This window comes from Elephas maximus, chromosome 3, assembly GCF_024166365.1.
Source record: "Elephas maximus indicus isolate mEleMax1 chromosome 3, mEleMax1 primary haplotype, whole genome shotgun sequence".
In the NCBI taxonomy this organism is placed as follows: Eukaryota; Metazoa; Chordata; class Mammalia; order Proboscidea; family Elephantidae; genus Elephas; species Elephas maximus.
This window is the reverse complement of record NC_064821.1, coordinates 61,080,730-61,096,726: the sequence shown is the minus strand read 5'-3', so window position 1 is coordinate 61,096,726 and position 15,997 is coordinate 61,080,730. Positions and strand designations below refer to the sequence as shown.

General features: G+C 38.2%; 1 protein-coding gene across 8 annotated transcripts in view; it reads left to right on the top strand.

The window, feature by feature from the left end:
• EIF4G3 (eukaryotic translation initiation factor 4 gamma 3) overlaps nucleotides 1–3,990 on the top strand; it is a 381,417-nt gene extending 377,427 nt beyond the window's left edge. For all 8 annotated transcript variants that reach the window (XM_049878174.1, XM_049878170.1, XM_049878168.1 and 5 more), the window contains 2 exons: nucleotides 1,269–1,415; nucleotides 3,514–3,990. In XM_049878174.1, the coding sequence (XP_049734131.1) occupies nucleotides 1,269–1,415; nucleotides 3,514–3,695 (329 nt within the window). In that variant the 3' untranslated portion in view covers nucleotides 3,696–3,990. The remainder of the gene's footprint in view (nucleotides 1–1,268; nucleotides 1,416–3,513) is intronic.
• The last annotated feature ends 12,007 nt before the right edge of the window (nucleotides 3,991–15,997 follow it).

Below are 15,997 nucleotides of genomic sequence, written 5' to 3'. Positions count from 1 at the left end.
GCCTGCAGAGAGCCCTGAGTGGCTACTGCAGGTCTTGTGTTCTTCAATTCAGTGGAAAGTTATTGCATGCTCCTTGAATTATTTTAGATTCCTTGGCTTTTCTCTCACCTTTTCACATCCAGCATTCTAGGTCTCTTCTTTCTTCTCTTTTTGAATGATAACAAATAGGTTGAATATTCTTAAAACTAATATCAATGGATGGCTATTCTCACTAGAAAAGTCACTTTGCATAAATACATAATGGGAGGAAAGAAGTTACCCATTGTTCCTCCTGCTTTACATTGACTTTACATGATGAGACAATTTTATCAAATGTTTATGTATTGCACACAGGGTTAGGGTTAACATTGGTAGAAACCCTAAATATTCCAAGCTACCTGTGGTATCTAACAATATTTAATGAGGACATCCACTTAGTCTAACATTCCTGTCACAAATTCATCAGCTCAAAAGATGTCTCAGAATTTCAGGTCTGTCCATCACTTGAGAAGATAGCTTTCTGCCATGTAATTTAGCCCCGGAGTTATAATTTAAGGTTTCACGTCAGGTGGAATTTTTTTTCAATGTTCTTTTATATGGTAAATAACAAGCTAAGTAAAAGTCTTTATAAAAATCTTTGAAATTATTCCCAGTACCTATGGACCTATAAGACTTTGGTGTTTTAAAATCAAAGTTGGAAAGTACAAAAAGTTGCTCTTGAAAACAAGACTGTGTCTCAGTGATAACTTGCAAAGAAAATAAAACCTTGTGTTTCCTGGCACTGAGAATGCTTTCCTCAGCCCTTCTTATCATACTTGTCCCCCAAAGGCCTAGATCTGAGCTGCTGGAATGGCTTATGTTTGTTGTTTGCCACTGTCACAGTTGATCTTTGACTTCCTATTGGTAACAAATGGTTCCAGTTCTTTTAACCGTCTAAAAAGATTTGCATGAACTGTCACTTTAATTTCCTTTTTAATGTTGCTTTTATAGTTTGGAATGTCATCAAACCATTGTCACTGTTTCATTATTAAAGATAAATCATTGGGTATACTGCTCTTGAGGGAATCCAGCACTCGAAATATATCCCACCTCCATGTTTTTATTATTTCAGAGAGAATTTCCCAGTAAAAACTTAAGTACATTTTGGATTTCCAAATCTTTGCCTTAGACCCCTTTGCTTTCTCCATCTTCCCTTGCAGAGTCCTGTGTATCCTATCTACTCAGAAAATTGAAAATGGTCTGTATGTTAACTCCTTAAATATAATGCCTAGTTATTCTGTCACCTCTAGCTGACTGCTCTGCCTTCCGAGTGGACACTGCTGTCATCAAGCAGAGAGTGCCGATTTTACTCAAGTACCTAGACTCAGATACAGAGAAGGAACTGCAAGCACTTTATGCACTACAAGCATCAATAGTAAAACTTGATCAACCTGCCAGTAAGTTTACTTCATGTTCCAGTTAACACAACCACTGGGTGAGGTTTATCCACATAGAGATGGTTCAGAGTTTGAACAGTAGACAGCAGAAAAATCACTAGGTACAAAAACTGCGATAACCAGCAACTTCCATAAATCTCAATTTTTTACATACTTGACTTTTATGAGTAAATGACAACAGGGAAATTAGCTTATATTAAAGATTTAATCCTCTTTCTAGCATAGGTCTATCTAATAAGACTTTCTGCAGTGATACAGATATATTTGCACTGTCCAATAGAATAACCATGAAAAACAGGTAGCTGTTGAGCACTTTCAATGTAGCAGTTGTGACTGAGGAACATAACTTTTAATTTTACTTAATGTAAATAGCCACACGTGGCTAGTGGCTGCTGTATTAGACAGTGTAGGCCTAGGACATCTTTTGGTATTAGCATACATGCAGTGAATCTTACACCTTTGTTAATGTAGGCCTTAATAATGAAAATTAGTGAATAATCTTGAGGATGATACTCTTCAAATCCTCAGGTGCCAAAGACAGACCATAAGTATGTTAATCATGTTGTCTTTACAAAGGAATTTTAGAATAGTTTTCAGTTAAGTATTGTGATTAATTCTTGACTAACCAGACAAATAAGGTAACCTGAACACCTGAGTCTTAGTGATAATGGCTAATTAGCTGAATTCAATTAAATTTTGAAAACTCAGTTGAAATTTATGAAAGTGGATAATCCCATGGCTGTTTTAGAGACTTGGTGCTGAAGTAGTTCACGTAGTTCCTTGACACCTTTTTAGATTGTAGCTTTTGCAAAGTTTTCCCTTCTTTCCCTAGTGCTGTTGAATCTTTCTGGGGAATAAAGGGAAAGATTGAAACAAATTACGCTCAGATTGTAACTAAAAGACATCTGAGTCGGAATCAGAGAATTTAATCTGATTTTGTTTTCTTTCTCTCAAGACCTTTGATAGGTCATTGAGCACCATGGCTTCCTTTTCCTACTCTTACAGAAAGAGGACACTAACTTTTCAAATGAGATGGTTAAATCGGCAGATGGTATTGATGCTGTGTGTTCAGTCAGTCAAATTAAAATATTTGCCATAATTATCAGCTTCAGTGATCCCTGGAGAGATAGTTAATTCTAGATTTACTGCCAGCAGAATCCTGGTCACTTGCTTCCATTTTCACATAGACCGGCTAGGGTTTAGAAAATGAAAATTTACTTCAATATATTAGCTTGACTAGTATAATTACAAAGACAAATTTAAAGAAAAGTTTTAGTATAATTCATTCTAAACCTAATCTTTATTAGCATGTATTATTTATTCCACTGCCCTCCTCTGTTATTATGAATCAGAGAGGTGACTGTAAATTAATTTTAAGAGCCTATTTTTTTTATAATGAAGGTAGGTATACAGACACACGAGTTAGCACGCACGCACACACACACATATATATATATCCCTCTGTTGGAGCTTAATTTTGTCTTTTTTTTTTTTGGAACAATAATGTAAGCCAAGTTTCCACAGTGAGAGCAAAACAGAGCATTGTAATAAGATAGTTTGGGCATTAAAAACAAAACAACTATAGTTTCACTTGATAAAATCTAGGTAAAATAGTTTATGCCTACGTTTTCCATATGAAGGATTATTATTTTCATTTTTAAAATATAACCTTAGGAGAGGGGAAAAGTATATCCTGCCTTTTTAATCCAAAGTTTGTACAAACAATATATTTTCAGTGTAAAAATACAAACAATGGAGAAGTGTGTAAAGGAGAAAGTAAAAAAATTATTCTTGTATTTAATTTTTAAAGTGTTTGAGACCTATAAAATATCAAACAACTCACCAATACCAGAAAATAGTTTATATTGATCAAAAAATAGAAATAAAAAATAATTCAGACTGTCTTCTTTCCTCTTCTTTAGACAAGTTGTTGTGCTATTAAACTATCAAGAGCTATTACGATGAATTGTCCCCAATGCTAATTGCCACTAATTCCCTGGGGGAATTAATGTGCATTCATTCACTACTTTGAAATACATGCTTTCTTTGGGAACTACAGTGCCTCCAAAACTAAGGGCTTCTTTTCACCCCGTTGCAGACTTGCTACGGATGTTTTTTGATTGCCTGTATGACGAAGAGGTGATCTCCGAGGATGCCTTCTACAAGTGGGAGAGCAGCAAGGACCCTGCAGAGCAGAATGGGAAGGGTGTGGCCCTGAAATCTGTCACAGCGTTCTTCACTTGGCTGCGGGAAGCCGAAGAGGAGTCTGAGGATAACTAAAACTTCAAATACACAAAACGAAACAAAAGAAACAATTTAAGTATTTTTTTTAAAAAGTTTCACGTCTTCGCCAATCACAGTGCAGCAAGGCCAATTCTCGCAGAAACCCCCACGTGTGCACGAGTGGGAGAGGGGAAAGAGAAAAAAAGGTGATCATGGAGGAAAAAGGTACTGGAAAAAAGTAGACGTCAAACCTGAGGGTGGGAGCACTAAAACCAAAATACATGTATTATTTATAGAAAATATTTTCTGTTTTAATCTTTTCTTTTTAAACAAGGACTCATACTTTAAAGAAACACATTTGTTTAGCAAAAAAAAAAAAAAAGTTGAGAACTTTTAATTTATTTTAAGGACTGCAAATGCCAGTGTAATTTTTTAATTTGCAGTTTCTGTAAACAACTTGTATAATAGAAAAGCAGAGAAATAAATTTCCCTCCCCTTCAGATGCACCTCACGTTTGTTTTAAAAGCATAGTAGTTAGTCCAGATTTAAGAAGGTTTGGGGTGACCAAGGTAAGAATGATTTTTTTTTTTGGTATCAAATCTTTCTGCCTGCCTCTCAGCTTGCTTCAGAAAATAAAAATCACAATAGTTATCAAAACATACATAACCTTGGAACAGAAGGAAAACATTTGTGAAAATGCTGTGGACCAGAGAACTCGAAGAATTGTTTTTAAAAAGTGCTACCCTGGGAAAAGTACTCTTAATACTTTTGGAATCTTTAGAGCAACTTTAAGGCTTGTAAATACATAGAACAAATATTTAAAAAAAGAAAAACAAACAAAAAGAAATTGACTCAATACTATTTCTTTTCACTTTCAAAATATAAAGAACAAAATAAAGACAAACATTGCAAGTTTAAAAGAAAGTAAAACGACTTCTCCTTTTGACAGCTGCTGCATGTGCACCTCATCTCTGGGAGCTGCTTTCTGGCTATTCATTGTCTAATCCACATCTCTCCTGAGGCTGTGTGTGTCTGTGTGTCTGTGTGTCTGCGTGTCTACAGTCAGAAAAGACAAGCTGCTTTGTAGTTAAGGAGGGCAATTATGCTTGAGTGGGAGAATCCCTCTAGAAGGCCAGAGGAAGCTTCTTTCCAACACCAACCAGAAATGCATTCAGGGTGGGAGCAAACCTGAGGGCAAGTTTTTATAGCTAAGTGTTCCACTCTGTGTTTCAAGACACTTTGAGACTGCAAAAAAAAAAAAAAAAAAAAAAAAAACCCAAAAAAGTGACATCCCTTCTCCTTGCCCACCAGCCACTATCACTGATTTTCAAATTTTCCATCAATTGATTACAATGCTTAAGAAATCCAAAGATGTCTTCTAAAGAATGAAAGAAACCAAAGCTGAATTATCCTTTTTAAAAAGTCAGGGTGAGGTTTAAAGCCAAACCAATGCCATGTGTGAAAATCACATTGTTCCCCAACTCCAGCTTGACTCAAGTCATTCTGGTGAGTATAAAGTCAAGTGCATTTTGGGCGCCTCTGTTTCTCTCACAGATATTGGAGTGATGTGCTTTTTTTTTTTTTTTTTTTAATACTTTAGATGAAGGTTTACAGAACAAGCTAGTTTCTCATTAAACAGTTTGTACACATTGTTTTATGACATTGGTTAACAACCTTTCTCAACCTTGGGTTCCCTATTACCAGCTTTCCTGTCCCCTCCTGCCTTCTAGTCCTTGCCTCTGGGCTGGTGTGCTCTTTTAGTCTTGTTTTGTTTTATGGGCCTGTCTAATCTTTGGCTGAAGGGTAAACCTCAGGAGTGACTTCATTACTGAGCTGAAAGTGTGTCCAGGGGCCATACTCTCAGAGTGCTATGCTTTTTTTTTTTCTCCTCCTTCTTATAAAGTTGCAATCTCTACAGATGGTTTTCCACTGTAATTGTTTGTGGGCTCTCACCTCACAAAATGTATGAAGAAAGCCAGGAGGCTGCTCCCAAATAAATAGTCTTTGTATTTTGTATCTGGGTAACCAAGGATTTCTTCTGGCTTTCCTCTCTGAAGAAACATCCACATTAAGAGACTTGTAAACTTAGTACAAGAACAAAATTTTTCATAGCAATAAAAATTTTTTCCAGAGTATGGTTGAACACAATGCAGAATCCAGCCACACAAGCCCCCAGAGCACATTCTGCAGTGTTGGGAAGCTGTTCCCAAAGTACCAAGTTCTGGAAGTCTTGTGACGGGCATGTGACAGCATCTTCCATAAAAGTTGGGGCCTGAAAATCTGTTTGGGGGTCTGGCTACAGGTTCTGCCTAGGAACCCTCAGTTGGAGGAAGCAACCTGCTTCTATGAAATGCCAAGTTTAACAGTCTCCAGAATCAAAGTGCAGAGGATTCTGATCCAGGATTCCCTTCCGAGTGCTGTAGGTTTTTAGAAAGAAGGTCTTGGGGTACTGGGGGAAGGCAGGAGGTGACTGCCTTTTGGGAATCAGTGGCTTGCAGGAAGGAGTTTCAGATAGTAGGGATAGCCCTATTCATCAATATTTTAAATATAGATGAGTGTAAGGAAGGGAGGAGAAAGAAAAATACCATTTTGGGGAAAAAAAAACACTGAAAAAAGCTCAGTTATAAACATCTGTAGTACAATAGCAGGAATATTGTTTGAAATCTCATCAATAACATGAAGTGTGATGAAAAGACTACAAAGTAATCTTTGGGTATCTTGTTGCTTTATACACAGAATGCTGTATAGGATTAGATGATTACCTAATGGCAAAATAAAAGTAAAGAGGGATACTTAATCCCTACTAGTATCAATTGGGAGGCCCCGGGTGGTACAAATAGTTAACATGATCAGCTACTAACCTAAAGGTTGGAGCTTTGAGTCCTTAGACTGGAGGTGCCTTAGAAGAAGGGCCTGGCAATCTACTTCTGAAAAATCAGCCATTGAGAACCCTACAGAGCACACTTCTACTCTGATTCACATGAGGTCACCATGAGTTGGAATCGACAGCAACTGGTTTTAATATCAACTGAACTGCAAAAAAGTTGTCATGGTTTTTGCCCTCTTCATGGTCCTCTTACTGGGAAGCAGATTTTGGGTGTTTTTTTTTTTAAAGTAATAGCACTGATACACTGCACTACTTCAAGCTATAGCACAAGCTGTTTTACCCATTTGAACAAACAGACTTTGGGAACAAGTACCATTCCTCTTTCAGTTCATTAATTCAGGGCGCTTCATGCCTGCATACAAACCAACTTATGGCTGTGCAGTAAGTTGAACAAAAATTCTGTTATTTCTAGCAAAGGAACATGATGCCAATTTTCAAAAAAGACTCATTTTTTATTCTTGCATAGATCAACAAGCCAGTTCACACCTGCATTGTTAACTTGCTTCATTCTATGTATATTTTCTGAGCATGTACTAAGTGTGAGGAACGTAATAGTGAACAAAAGTTGCTCTCATGGAGCATCCTATCCCGCTGAGAAGTATCTGCCCCTCATTATCCTGGCAGATCTTTGATTGGACTTTTGTTCTTATATTCTAAATACATTCTATACTATTTGCAATAATTAAACCCAAGACAGGTTTATCTAGTCTTGATTCACTCTCCAAACAAGTTCTCATTCTGGGGTTTTTGACATATTATCATCTTTTTTTTCCAAATACTTTCATCCGAATCAAAAGTATTCCACACTTAAAAAAAAAAAAAAAAATCTAGGCTATTGGATAGGATTCTTTGTTTTCGTTACTCGGGTTTTGTTCTTTAATTGCAAGGATCTAGGTTTTTAGTTTTGACCTCACCAACATCCCCCATTTTGTGGAGGGTAGTATTTTGCTTTGTTTTCTTCTCGCTTGCATTTGCTTTTATTGAGATATAATTTGCATACCATAATTCTCACCTTTTAGAGCATCCGATTCAGGGATTTTTAGCATTTCTCAGTTGCACAATCATCATCACTGTCTACTTTCAGAATATTTCATCGCCTGAAACCCCTTCACAGTAAAGAAAAAAGAAAAAAAAGAAACCCCTTAGCCATTAGCAGTCACTCCCCATTCTCCACCTTTCCCTAGACCATGGCAATCACGAATCTACTTTGTCTATATGGATTCGCTTAGTCTGGACATTTCGTATGTAAGTGGGATTATACATTGCATTGCCTTTTGTATTGGCCTCCAGTCCAACATTTAGCAAATGATCAAACTTCACAGGTATTTCCCTACAACATCAGAGACAGCAGCGGTTATGTCCCTGATATTTTCTTTTGTTTAAGTTTTTATTCCTGAAGTGTATAACTTCTTTAGACATAACTTGGCACTGTGTTTACAACCATCAGCTGATTCTAAACAAGTTCCCGAGAAGTTCCTTTTATCACCCTGGAGATTTGATGTGTATGACCTGGGGTGCCTCTCATACTAGCAACTAGCTTCTGGGCGTGTTGACCTCTCAGCTTCTGCTACTTGAGGAGTTTTCCTTGGGATTGAAATTCCTGCATGAAGTGGAGGCTACTAGAGTGTACCCTAGAAAAATTAAGGTGGAGCTTGACTTGGAGTTGAAGTCCCGAAGTAATATACATGATTCTAGTTACTGGTTTTAAAACTAGGATTTGAATGTTAGTACTTAAGTTTTTATTGTAATCAATTCATTGAGGCACATTTGGACACTGGCTGCTGAGCTTCTTGAGGCTGCTTACTTGTCATGAGAGTAAAATTAGCCAAGTCACTGGGTGGTTAAGCAACAAAAATGCCTTGAGACAGAACCTGTACCACTGTTTGGTCCCAGTTCATTAGTTTTATAGAAGACCTCCTCTATTCAATAAATTTAATCTCTAGGTCTCCATATCCTCCAGTGGCTTACATATATGCTTCAAATATTACATGTATCCCTCGAAGGGAAAAATGATCACCTATTAGAAAAGCTGTCTTGATTGCCAAAAATAATAATCTTTACTACCAAATCATGGAATTAAAGTATCAAAGACATAAGTTACAGAGAATCATATGCCAATTTTTAAAATGTGTTTTAGAAAGTGACTTTAGACTTCACAGAAAAGTTGCAAAGGGTAGAAAGTTTTAGTTTCCTCTAATGGTTGATATCTTACCTGATCATGGTACATTAGGCACAACTAAGAAACCAACATTAGTATGTTACTGTTAACTCCAGACCTTATTTGCATTTCACTAATGTCATTTTTCTGTTCTAGGATGAAATCCAGGATCCCATACTGTATTTAGTCCTCATGTCTCATTATTTGACAGTCTTTCCCTGTTTTTTAAGACCTTGACAGTTTTGAGGAGTACTGGCCAGGTGTTTTGTAAAATGTCCCTCAATTTGAGTTTCTCTGATGTTTTTCTCTTGATTAGGCTGGGGTTGTGGGTTTTGGGTAAAAATACCACAGAGGTGACGTATCTTTCTCATCACATAATATCAGGAGGTACGTGATATCCACATGGCATCACTGGTAACGTTAACCTTGATCACTTGGTTAAGGTAGTGTTTGCCATATTTATGCATTCTAAAGCTACTTTTATTTTTCCCCTTCCTTACTCTAGCCTGTTGTTTGGAAGCTGCTCACTGAGTCACGGAGGTGGGCGTGGGAGAGGATTAAGCGCCATCTTCTTGAAGGGGAATTATCAACATAAATTATTTGGAATTCTCCTGCAAGGAGTATTTGTTTTTTCTCCCTACTTATTCAGTATGAACGATTGATATGAACTCATATTTATTTATTTTACACTTTGGGTTATAGTCCAACATCACAGTATTTTATTGCCCAGATTGCCCCAGCTTTGACCATGAGAATCTCTTTCAAACTTGGCGTTTGTGTCACTTTGACATGGCCCTATCCTTTTGTTCTTAAGCACTTCCTTACTTTCTAACATTACAAGATGCCACAGGCGTATCTTGTATTTTCCCTGCCCTGACCTTAGAATCAGCCGTGTCTCCAAAGAGCCCTTGTTCCTTTTATTGGAGGATAGTATTTAAGAACCATTCTATATAACCATTCAGATGTGGCCACTGAGCTTCTTATTACTAGGGTACATATCCTAGCTCTGCCAGCATTTTAAACTCCCATTTTTTACAGAAGGTGAGATCGTGACAGGTGAGTAGGCCACAAGGAATACTATGAATTTTAGGAAATATTGTTTATCTTTTTATATGCTACTCTGGATACCCCAATACACTCAGTCCTATAGATATGCCACTCTGGTGTTTTGTTCATCTTATGTGACAAGAAAAAAAGATAGGAACTATTCCACCTCTCTTTTTCTCATTATGATACATTTTAACTTCCCCTTGTCTTAGCCAGTAATAGTCAGAGAGTCTACTAAGTGCAGTGGATTCCCAGGTGGAAATCAAGAGCTTATACAGATGGAAGTTGTGTGTTGTAGTGGAAAGAGATCTAGACTGGGAGTTGGGATATCTGTGTTCTCATGCTAACTCTGCTGTTCACTGGCCATTTGGCCTCCCTGTCCTGTTTAAAAAGGGTTCACTCATGCCAACCCTACGAACAAATCCAAAATCATTTTAGATGACTGCTTTCCAAGCTTAACAAAGAAGTAAATTCTTAGTGATAATAGGATATTAAACTTTTAAAAAAGTAAGAATATAAGGATTTTCTGAAAGTTTCAAAACAAACCATCATCCGGCAATTGACTTGCACTAACAGTGAGTTCCTTTCTGACTCTTCTGACATATTTACTGCTTGTTGATAAATATCTGTCTTTGCTAAAGCTCAGGTCATCCAACCTTCTTCCTAGAGCATAGAATAATGGTGCTTAAGATTGGCTGCACACTAGAATCACCTGGAGAGATTTTAAATATGCAGTTATTTCAGAATCTCTGGGGATGAGACCTTCGCATCATTTTTTTTTTTTTTTTTTAATGTTCCTCGGGTGATCCTAGTATGAGCCAAGGTTGAGACCACTGTAAATGATAGGTAAAAGCAATCTGCTTTAGCTAACAGTTTAGGAAACAACTTATATTTTCAGATAATTAAAACATATATTTTGATTTATAGGTACTTCCAGTCCAATCTCTTATTAAATTCTACAGTGTGCTAACACATCATGCAAGGTGCCAGACACACAAATACGGAATTACAAATGCCACATATTTTTAAAATACACCACTATGAGAACACAGAGTCGGAACCCTGTGTAAACTGGAGGATTAGGGGATGCTTTTTTTAGGTTATTATTTGTTTTTCCCTCAGGAAAAGGGAAATTTGAAGAATTAAATAGCTATGGGAATGTGTATTCAATAGAGGGGATCATGTGTGCAAGGGCTCTGTAGTAGGTGGAGAGGTGCAAGGTGTACTTAAAGAACAAAGAAGGACAAAGTGGAACAGTACTATGAGACTTCAGTCATTGGTACACACCAATCTGGGCTGCTCTGGTCTGTTTATTGCATATTTAGATAATGGCGCCACATCTATTGGAAATGCTCCTTCCAATGCAACAGTCACGTCATCTAAAATGTAAAGCTTCTGGTGGAGCCTCTCAGAGATACTTGGGCCTTAGGTACAAAAACCAGTGCCATTTTCCTTGGTATTCACAGACTGGCCACCATTTTATAAGATCTGAATGTACATTGAGACATTTTTACATCAAAAGAATTTTAATAAAACCCATGAAAAATTAAGCTGGATAAACTTTTCTGGATAAATGGGGAAGTAACTTCTCAAAGGTTGCCTTGTACTCTCACTTAGTAGAATTCACTAGAGGCCAACCTTAATTGGTATTTCTTTAGAAGTAAGTTATCATTCAGCAAGAGGAATGGCTGTGCTTTTCATTGTTTCCAATTCTCAAATTTAGCCACATAGCTATTGGACTGGATAAGCAGTTATTTATACCAAAGATCAGAGTTAGTCAAAATGGGGGCCTTGAGCCAGGAGCATCCGAATCACCCATGAGATTGTTAGAAATGCAAATTTATGGGCTCCAATCTGCTCAATCAGAATTTGCAGGCATAAAAGGAACAGTTGTAACAAACTCTTAAGGTGATTCTTAATGCTCATTGACATTTGAGCGTAATCTTCAACTCCAAGGGGTACTTCACATGCCTGCCACAGCTTATAAAGTCCTTCATCAAAAGCTGACTAGAAACAAATACTGCTTCAAAAATGTTTGGGCTTTTGTTTTCTCATCTGTATTACAGAAACAATAATCCCTTTCTGTATCACAGTATCACTGGGATAATATATGTTAAAACACTTTGTAAAATATAATTTGCCATAAAATTCCAGGTGGTTACATCCACCTGGAAACCCTGGTGGCATAGTGGTTAAGTGCTACGACTGCTAACCAAGAGGTCCGGAGTTCAAATCTGCTAGGCGCTCCTTGGACACTCTGTGGGGCAGTTCTACTACCCTATAGGGTCGCTATGAGTCTGAATCAACTCGACAGCAGTGAGTTTTTTTGTTTGTTTTGTTTACAACCGCCTGGGAGCAGGAGAGCAGTGGGATACAGACCTCAAATTCTCGTAAAAAGACCAGACTTAATCGTCTGACTGAGACTAGAAGGACCCCGGTGGTCATGGCCCCCAGACCTTCAGTTGGCCCAGGACAGGAACCATTCCCAAAGCCAACTCTTCAGACAGGGATTGGACTGGACAATGGGATGGAGAGGGATGCTGGTGAGCAGTGAGCTTCTTGGATCAGGTGGGCACTTGAGATTATGTTGGCATCTCCTGCCTGGAGGGGAGATAAGAGTGTAGAGGGGGTTATAAGCTGGCAAAACGGACACAAAAAGAGAGAGTGGAGGGAGGGTGCAGGCTGTCTCATTAGGGGGACAGCAGTTGGGAGTATGTAGCAAGGTGTATATAAGTTTTTGTGTGAGAGACTGACGATTTGTAAACTTTCACTTAAAGCACAATAAAAATTAAAAAAAAAAAATGAAAGGATACACACACAAAAATCCCAGGTGGCATCTAATTTGGTCTTCACATTGATCCTATGACATATATAAGCTGCTGGTGGTGGTTGTTAGCTGCCCTGGAGTCGGTCCCCAACTCATGGCAACCCCATTGTTACAGACAGCAACACTATAGGACAGAGCAGAATTGACCCATAGGGTTTCCAAGGCTGTAATCTTTATGGGAAGAGCCCTGGTGGCAAAATGGTAAAGCACTCTGCTGCTAACCGAAAGGTCGCTGATTCAAACACACCAGCTGCTCTGTGGAAGAAAGATGTGGCAGTTGGCTTCCCTAAACACTATGGTTAGGCTCGTTGTTAGGTGCCGTGGAATTGGTTCCAACTTATAGTGACCCTATGTACAACAGAACAAACACTGCCTGGTCCTGGGTCATCCTCACAATCATTTAACATGTTTGAGCTCATTATTGTAGCCACTGTGTCAATCCATCTTGTCAGAGGTCTTCCTCTTTTTCAATCACCTTCTATCTTATCAAACACGATGTCCAGAGACTGGTCCCTCCTGATCACATGTCCAAAGTATGTGAGACCCAGTCTCTCCATTCTCGCTTCCAAGAAGCATTCTGGCTGTACTTCTTCCAGGACAGACTTGTTCATTCTTCTGGCAGTGCATGATATTCAGTATTCTTTGCCAACACCATAATTCAAAGGCATCAATCCTTCTTGGTCTTCCGATTCATTATCCAGATTTTGCATGCATATGAGATAACTGAAAATACCATGACTTGGATCAGGCACACCTTAGTCCTTCAAGTGACATCTTTGCTTTTCAACACTTTACAGAGGTCTTTTGCAGCAGATACATTCAATGCAATACATCATTTGATTACTGCTGCTTCCATGGGTGTTGATTGCGGATCCAAGTAAAATAAATCGTTAACAACTTCAATATTTTCTCCACTTACGATGATGTTGCTTATTGGTCCAGTTGAGAGGATTTTTGTTTTATGTTGAGGTATAATCCATAGTGAAGTCTGTGGTCTTTGATATTCATCAGTAGGTGCTTCAAGTCCTCTTTGCTTTTAGCAAGTAAGGTTTTGTCATCTGCATATCTCAGGTTATTAATGAGTCCTCTCCCAATCCCGATGCCAAGTTCTTCACATAACCCAGCTTCTCTAATTACTTGCTCAGCATACAGATTGAGTAACTATGGTGAAAGGACACAACCCTGACACACATCTTTCCTGATTATAAACCACGCAGTATCCCCTTGTTTTGTTCGAATGACTGCTTCTTGGTCTATGTACATGAGCACAATTAAGTGTTCCAGAATTCCCATTCTTCGCATTGGTATCCATAATTTGTAATGATCCACACAGTCAAATGCCTTTGTATAGTCAATAAAACACAGGTAAAGATCTTTCTGACAGTCTCTGCTTTCAGCCAAGATCCACCCTACATCAGCAATGATATCCCTGGTTCCACATCCTCTTCTAAAGCCAGCTTGAATTTCTGGCAGTTCCCTGTCAAAGTACTGCTGCAACTGTTTTTGAATTATCTTCAGCAAAATTTTACTTGCATGTGATACTAATGATATTGTTTGATAATTTCCACATTCTGTTGGATCACCTTTCTTTGGAATGGGAACAAATATGGATCTCCTCCAGTCAGTTGGCCAGGTACCTGTCTTCCAAATTTATTGGTGTAGATGAGTGAGCACCTCCAGCACTGCATCCATTTGTTGAAACATCTCAATTGGTATTCCATCAATTCCTAAGCCTTTTTTTTTTTTTTCTTTCACCAATGCCTTCAGTGCAACTTGGACTTCTTTCTTCAGTTCTTGATCATATGCAACCTCCTGAAATGGTTGAACATCAACCAAGTCTTTTTGGTACAGTAACTTTGTATTCATTCCATCTTCTTTTGATGCTCCTGCATCATTCAATATTTTGCCCATAAAAAACAACCCAATTCATTGTGACCCCATAGGGTTTCCAAGGCTGTAAATCTACAGAAGCAGACTACCACATTTTACTCCTGCAGAGCTGCTGGTGGTTTCAAACTGCTTACCTTTCCGCAGTTGATCACTTTAACCACTGTGCCACCAGGGCTCCTTTTTGCCCATAGAAACCTTAAAAATTGAAACTCTAGGCTTGAATTTTTCCTTCAATTCTTTCAGCTTGAAACATGCTGAGCGTGTTCTTCCCTTTTGGTTTTCTAACTCATGGTCTTTGTGCATGTTATTATAGTACTTTGTCTTCTCAAGCTGCCCTTTGAAATCTCAGCTCTTTTACTTCATCTCTTCTTCCATTTGCTTTAGCTACTCTATGTTCAAGAGCAAGTTTCAGAGTCTCTTCTGACATCCATTTTGGTCTTTTCATTCTTCCCTGTGTTCTTACTAACCTTTTGCTTTCTTCATGTATGATGCACTTGATGTCATCTCACAACTCATCGGGTCTCCGGTCATTAGTGTCCAATGCCCCAAAATCTATTTTTGAGGTGGTCTCCAAATTCAGGTGACATATACCCAAGATTATATTTTGGCTCTCCTGGGCTTGTTTTAATTTTCTTTAACTTCAACTTGAACTTGCATATGAGCAACTGATGGTCTGTTCTGCAGCTGGCCCCTGGCCTTGTTCTGATGATACTGAGCTTTTCCATTGTTTCTTTCCAAAGATGTAGTCAATTTGATTCATGTGTTTTCAATCCAGTAAGATCCACATGTATAGTTGCCGTTTATGTAGTTGAAAAAAAGGTATTTGCAATGAATAAGTTGTTGGTCTTGCAAAATTCTATTATATATACAATCTCCAGCATCGTTTCTATCACCAAGGTCATATTTTCCAACTAACCAATCTTTCTTTGTTTCCAACTTTCACACTCCCATCACCTGCAGTTATCAATGCATCTTGATTGCTTGTTTGATCAATTTCAAACTGCAGAAGTTGGTAAAAATCTTCCATTTCCTTATCTTTGGCATTAGTGGTTGGTGCATAAATTTGAGTAATAGTTGTATTAACTGGTCTTCCTTGTAGGTATATGTATATTATCCTATCACTGACAACATTGTACTTCAGGATAGATCTTGACCATGAATGCGATGCCGTTCCTTTTCAATCTGCCACTACTGGCATAGGAGACCATATGATTGTCTGATTTAAAATGGCCAATACCAGTCCATTTCAGCTCAGTAATGCATAGGATATCCATTTTTATGCATTCCATTTCATTTCTGATGACTTCCAATTTTCCTAGATTGGTACTTTGTACATTCCACATTCCAATTTTTAATGGATGTTTGCAGCTGTTTCTTCTCATTTTGAGTCATGCCACATCAGCAAATGAAGGTCCTGAAAGCTTTACTCCATCCAGGTCATTAAGGTCAACTCTACTTTGAGGAAGCAGCTCTTCCTCAGTCGTATTTTGAGTGCCTTCCAACCTGAGGGGCTCATCTTCCAGCACTATATCAGACAGCGTTTCACTGCT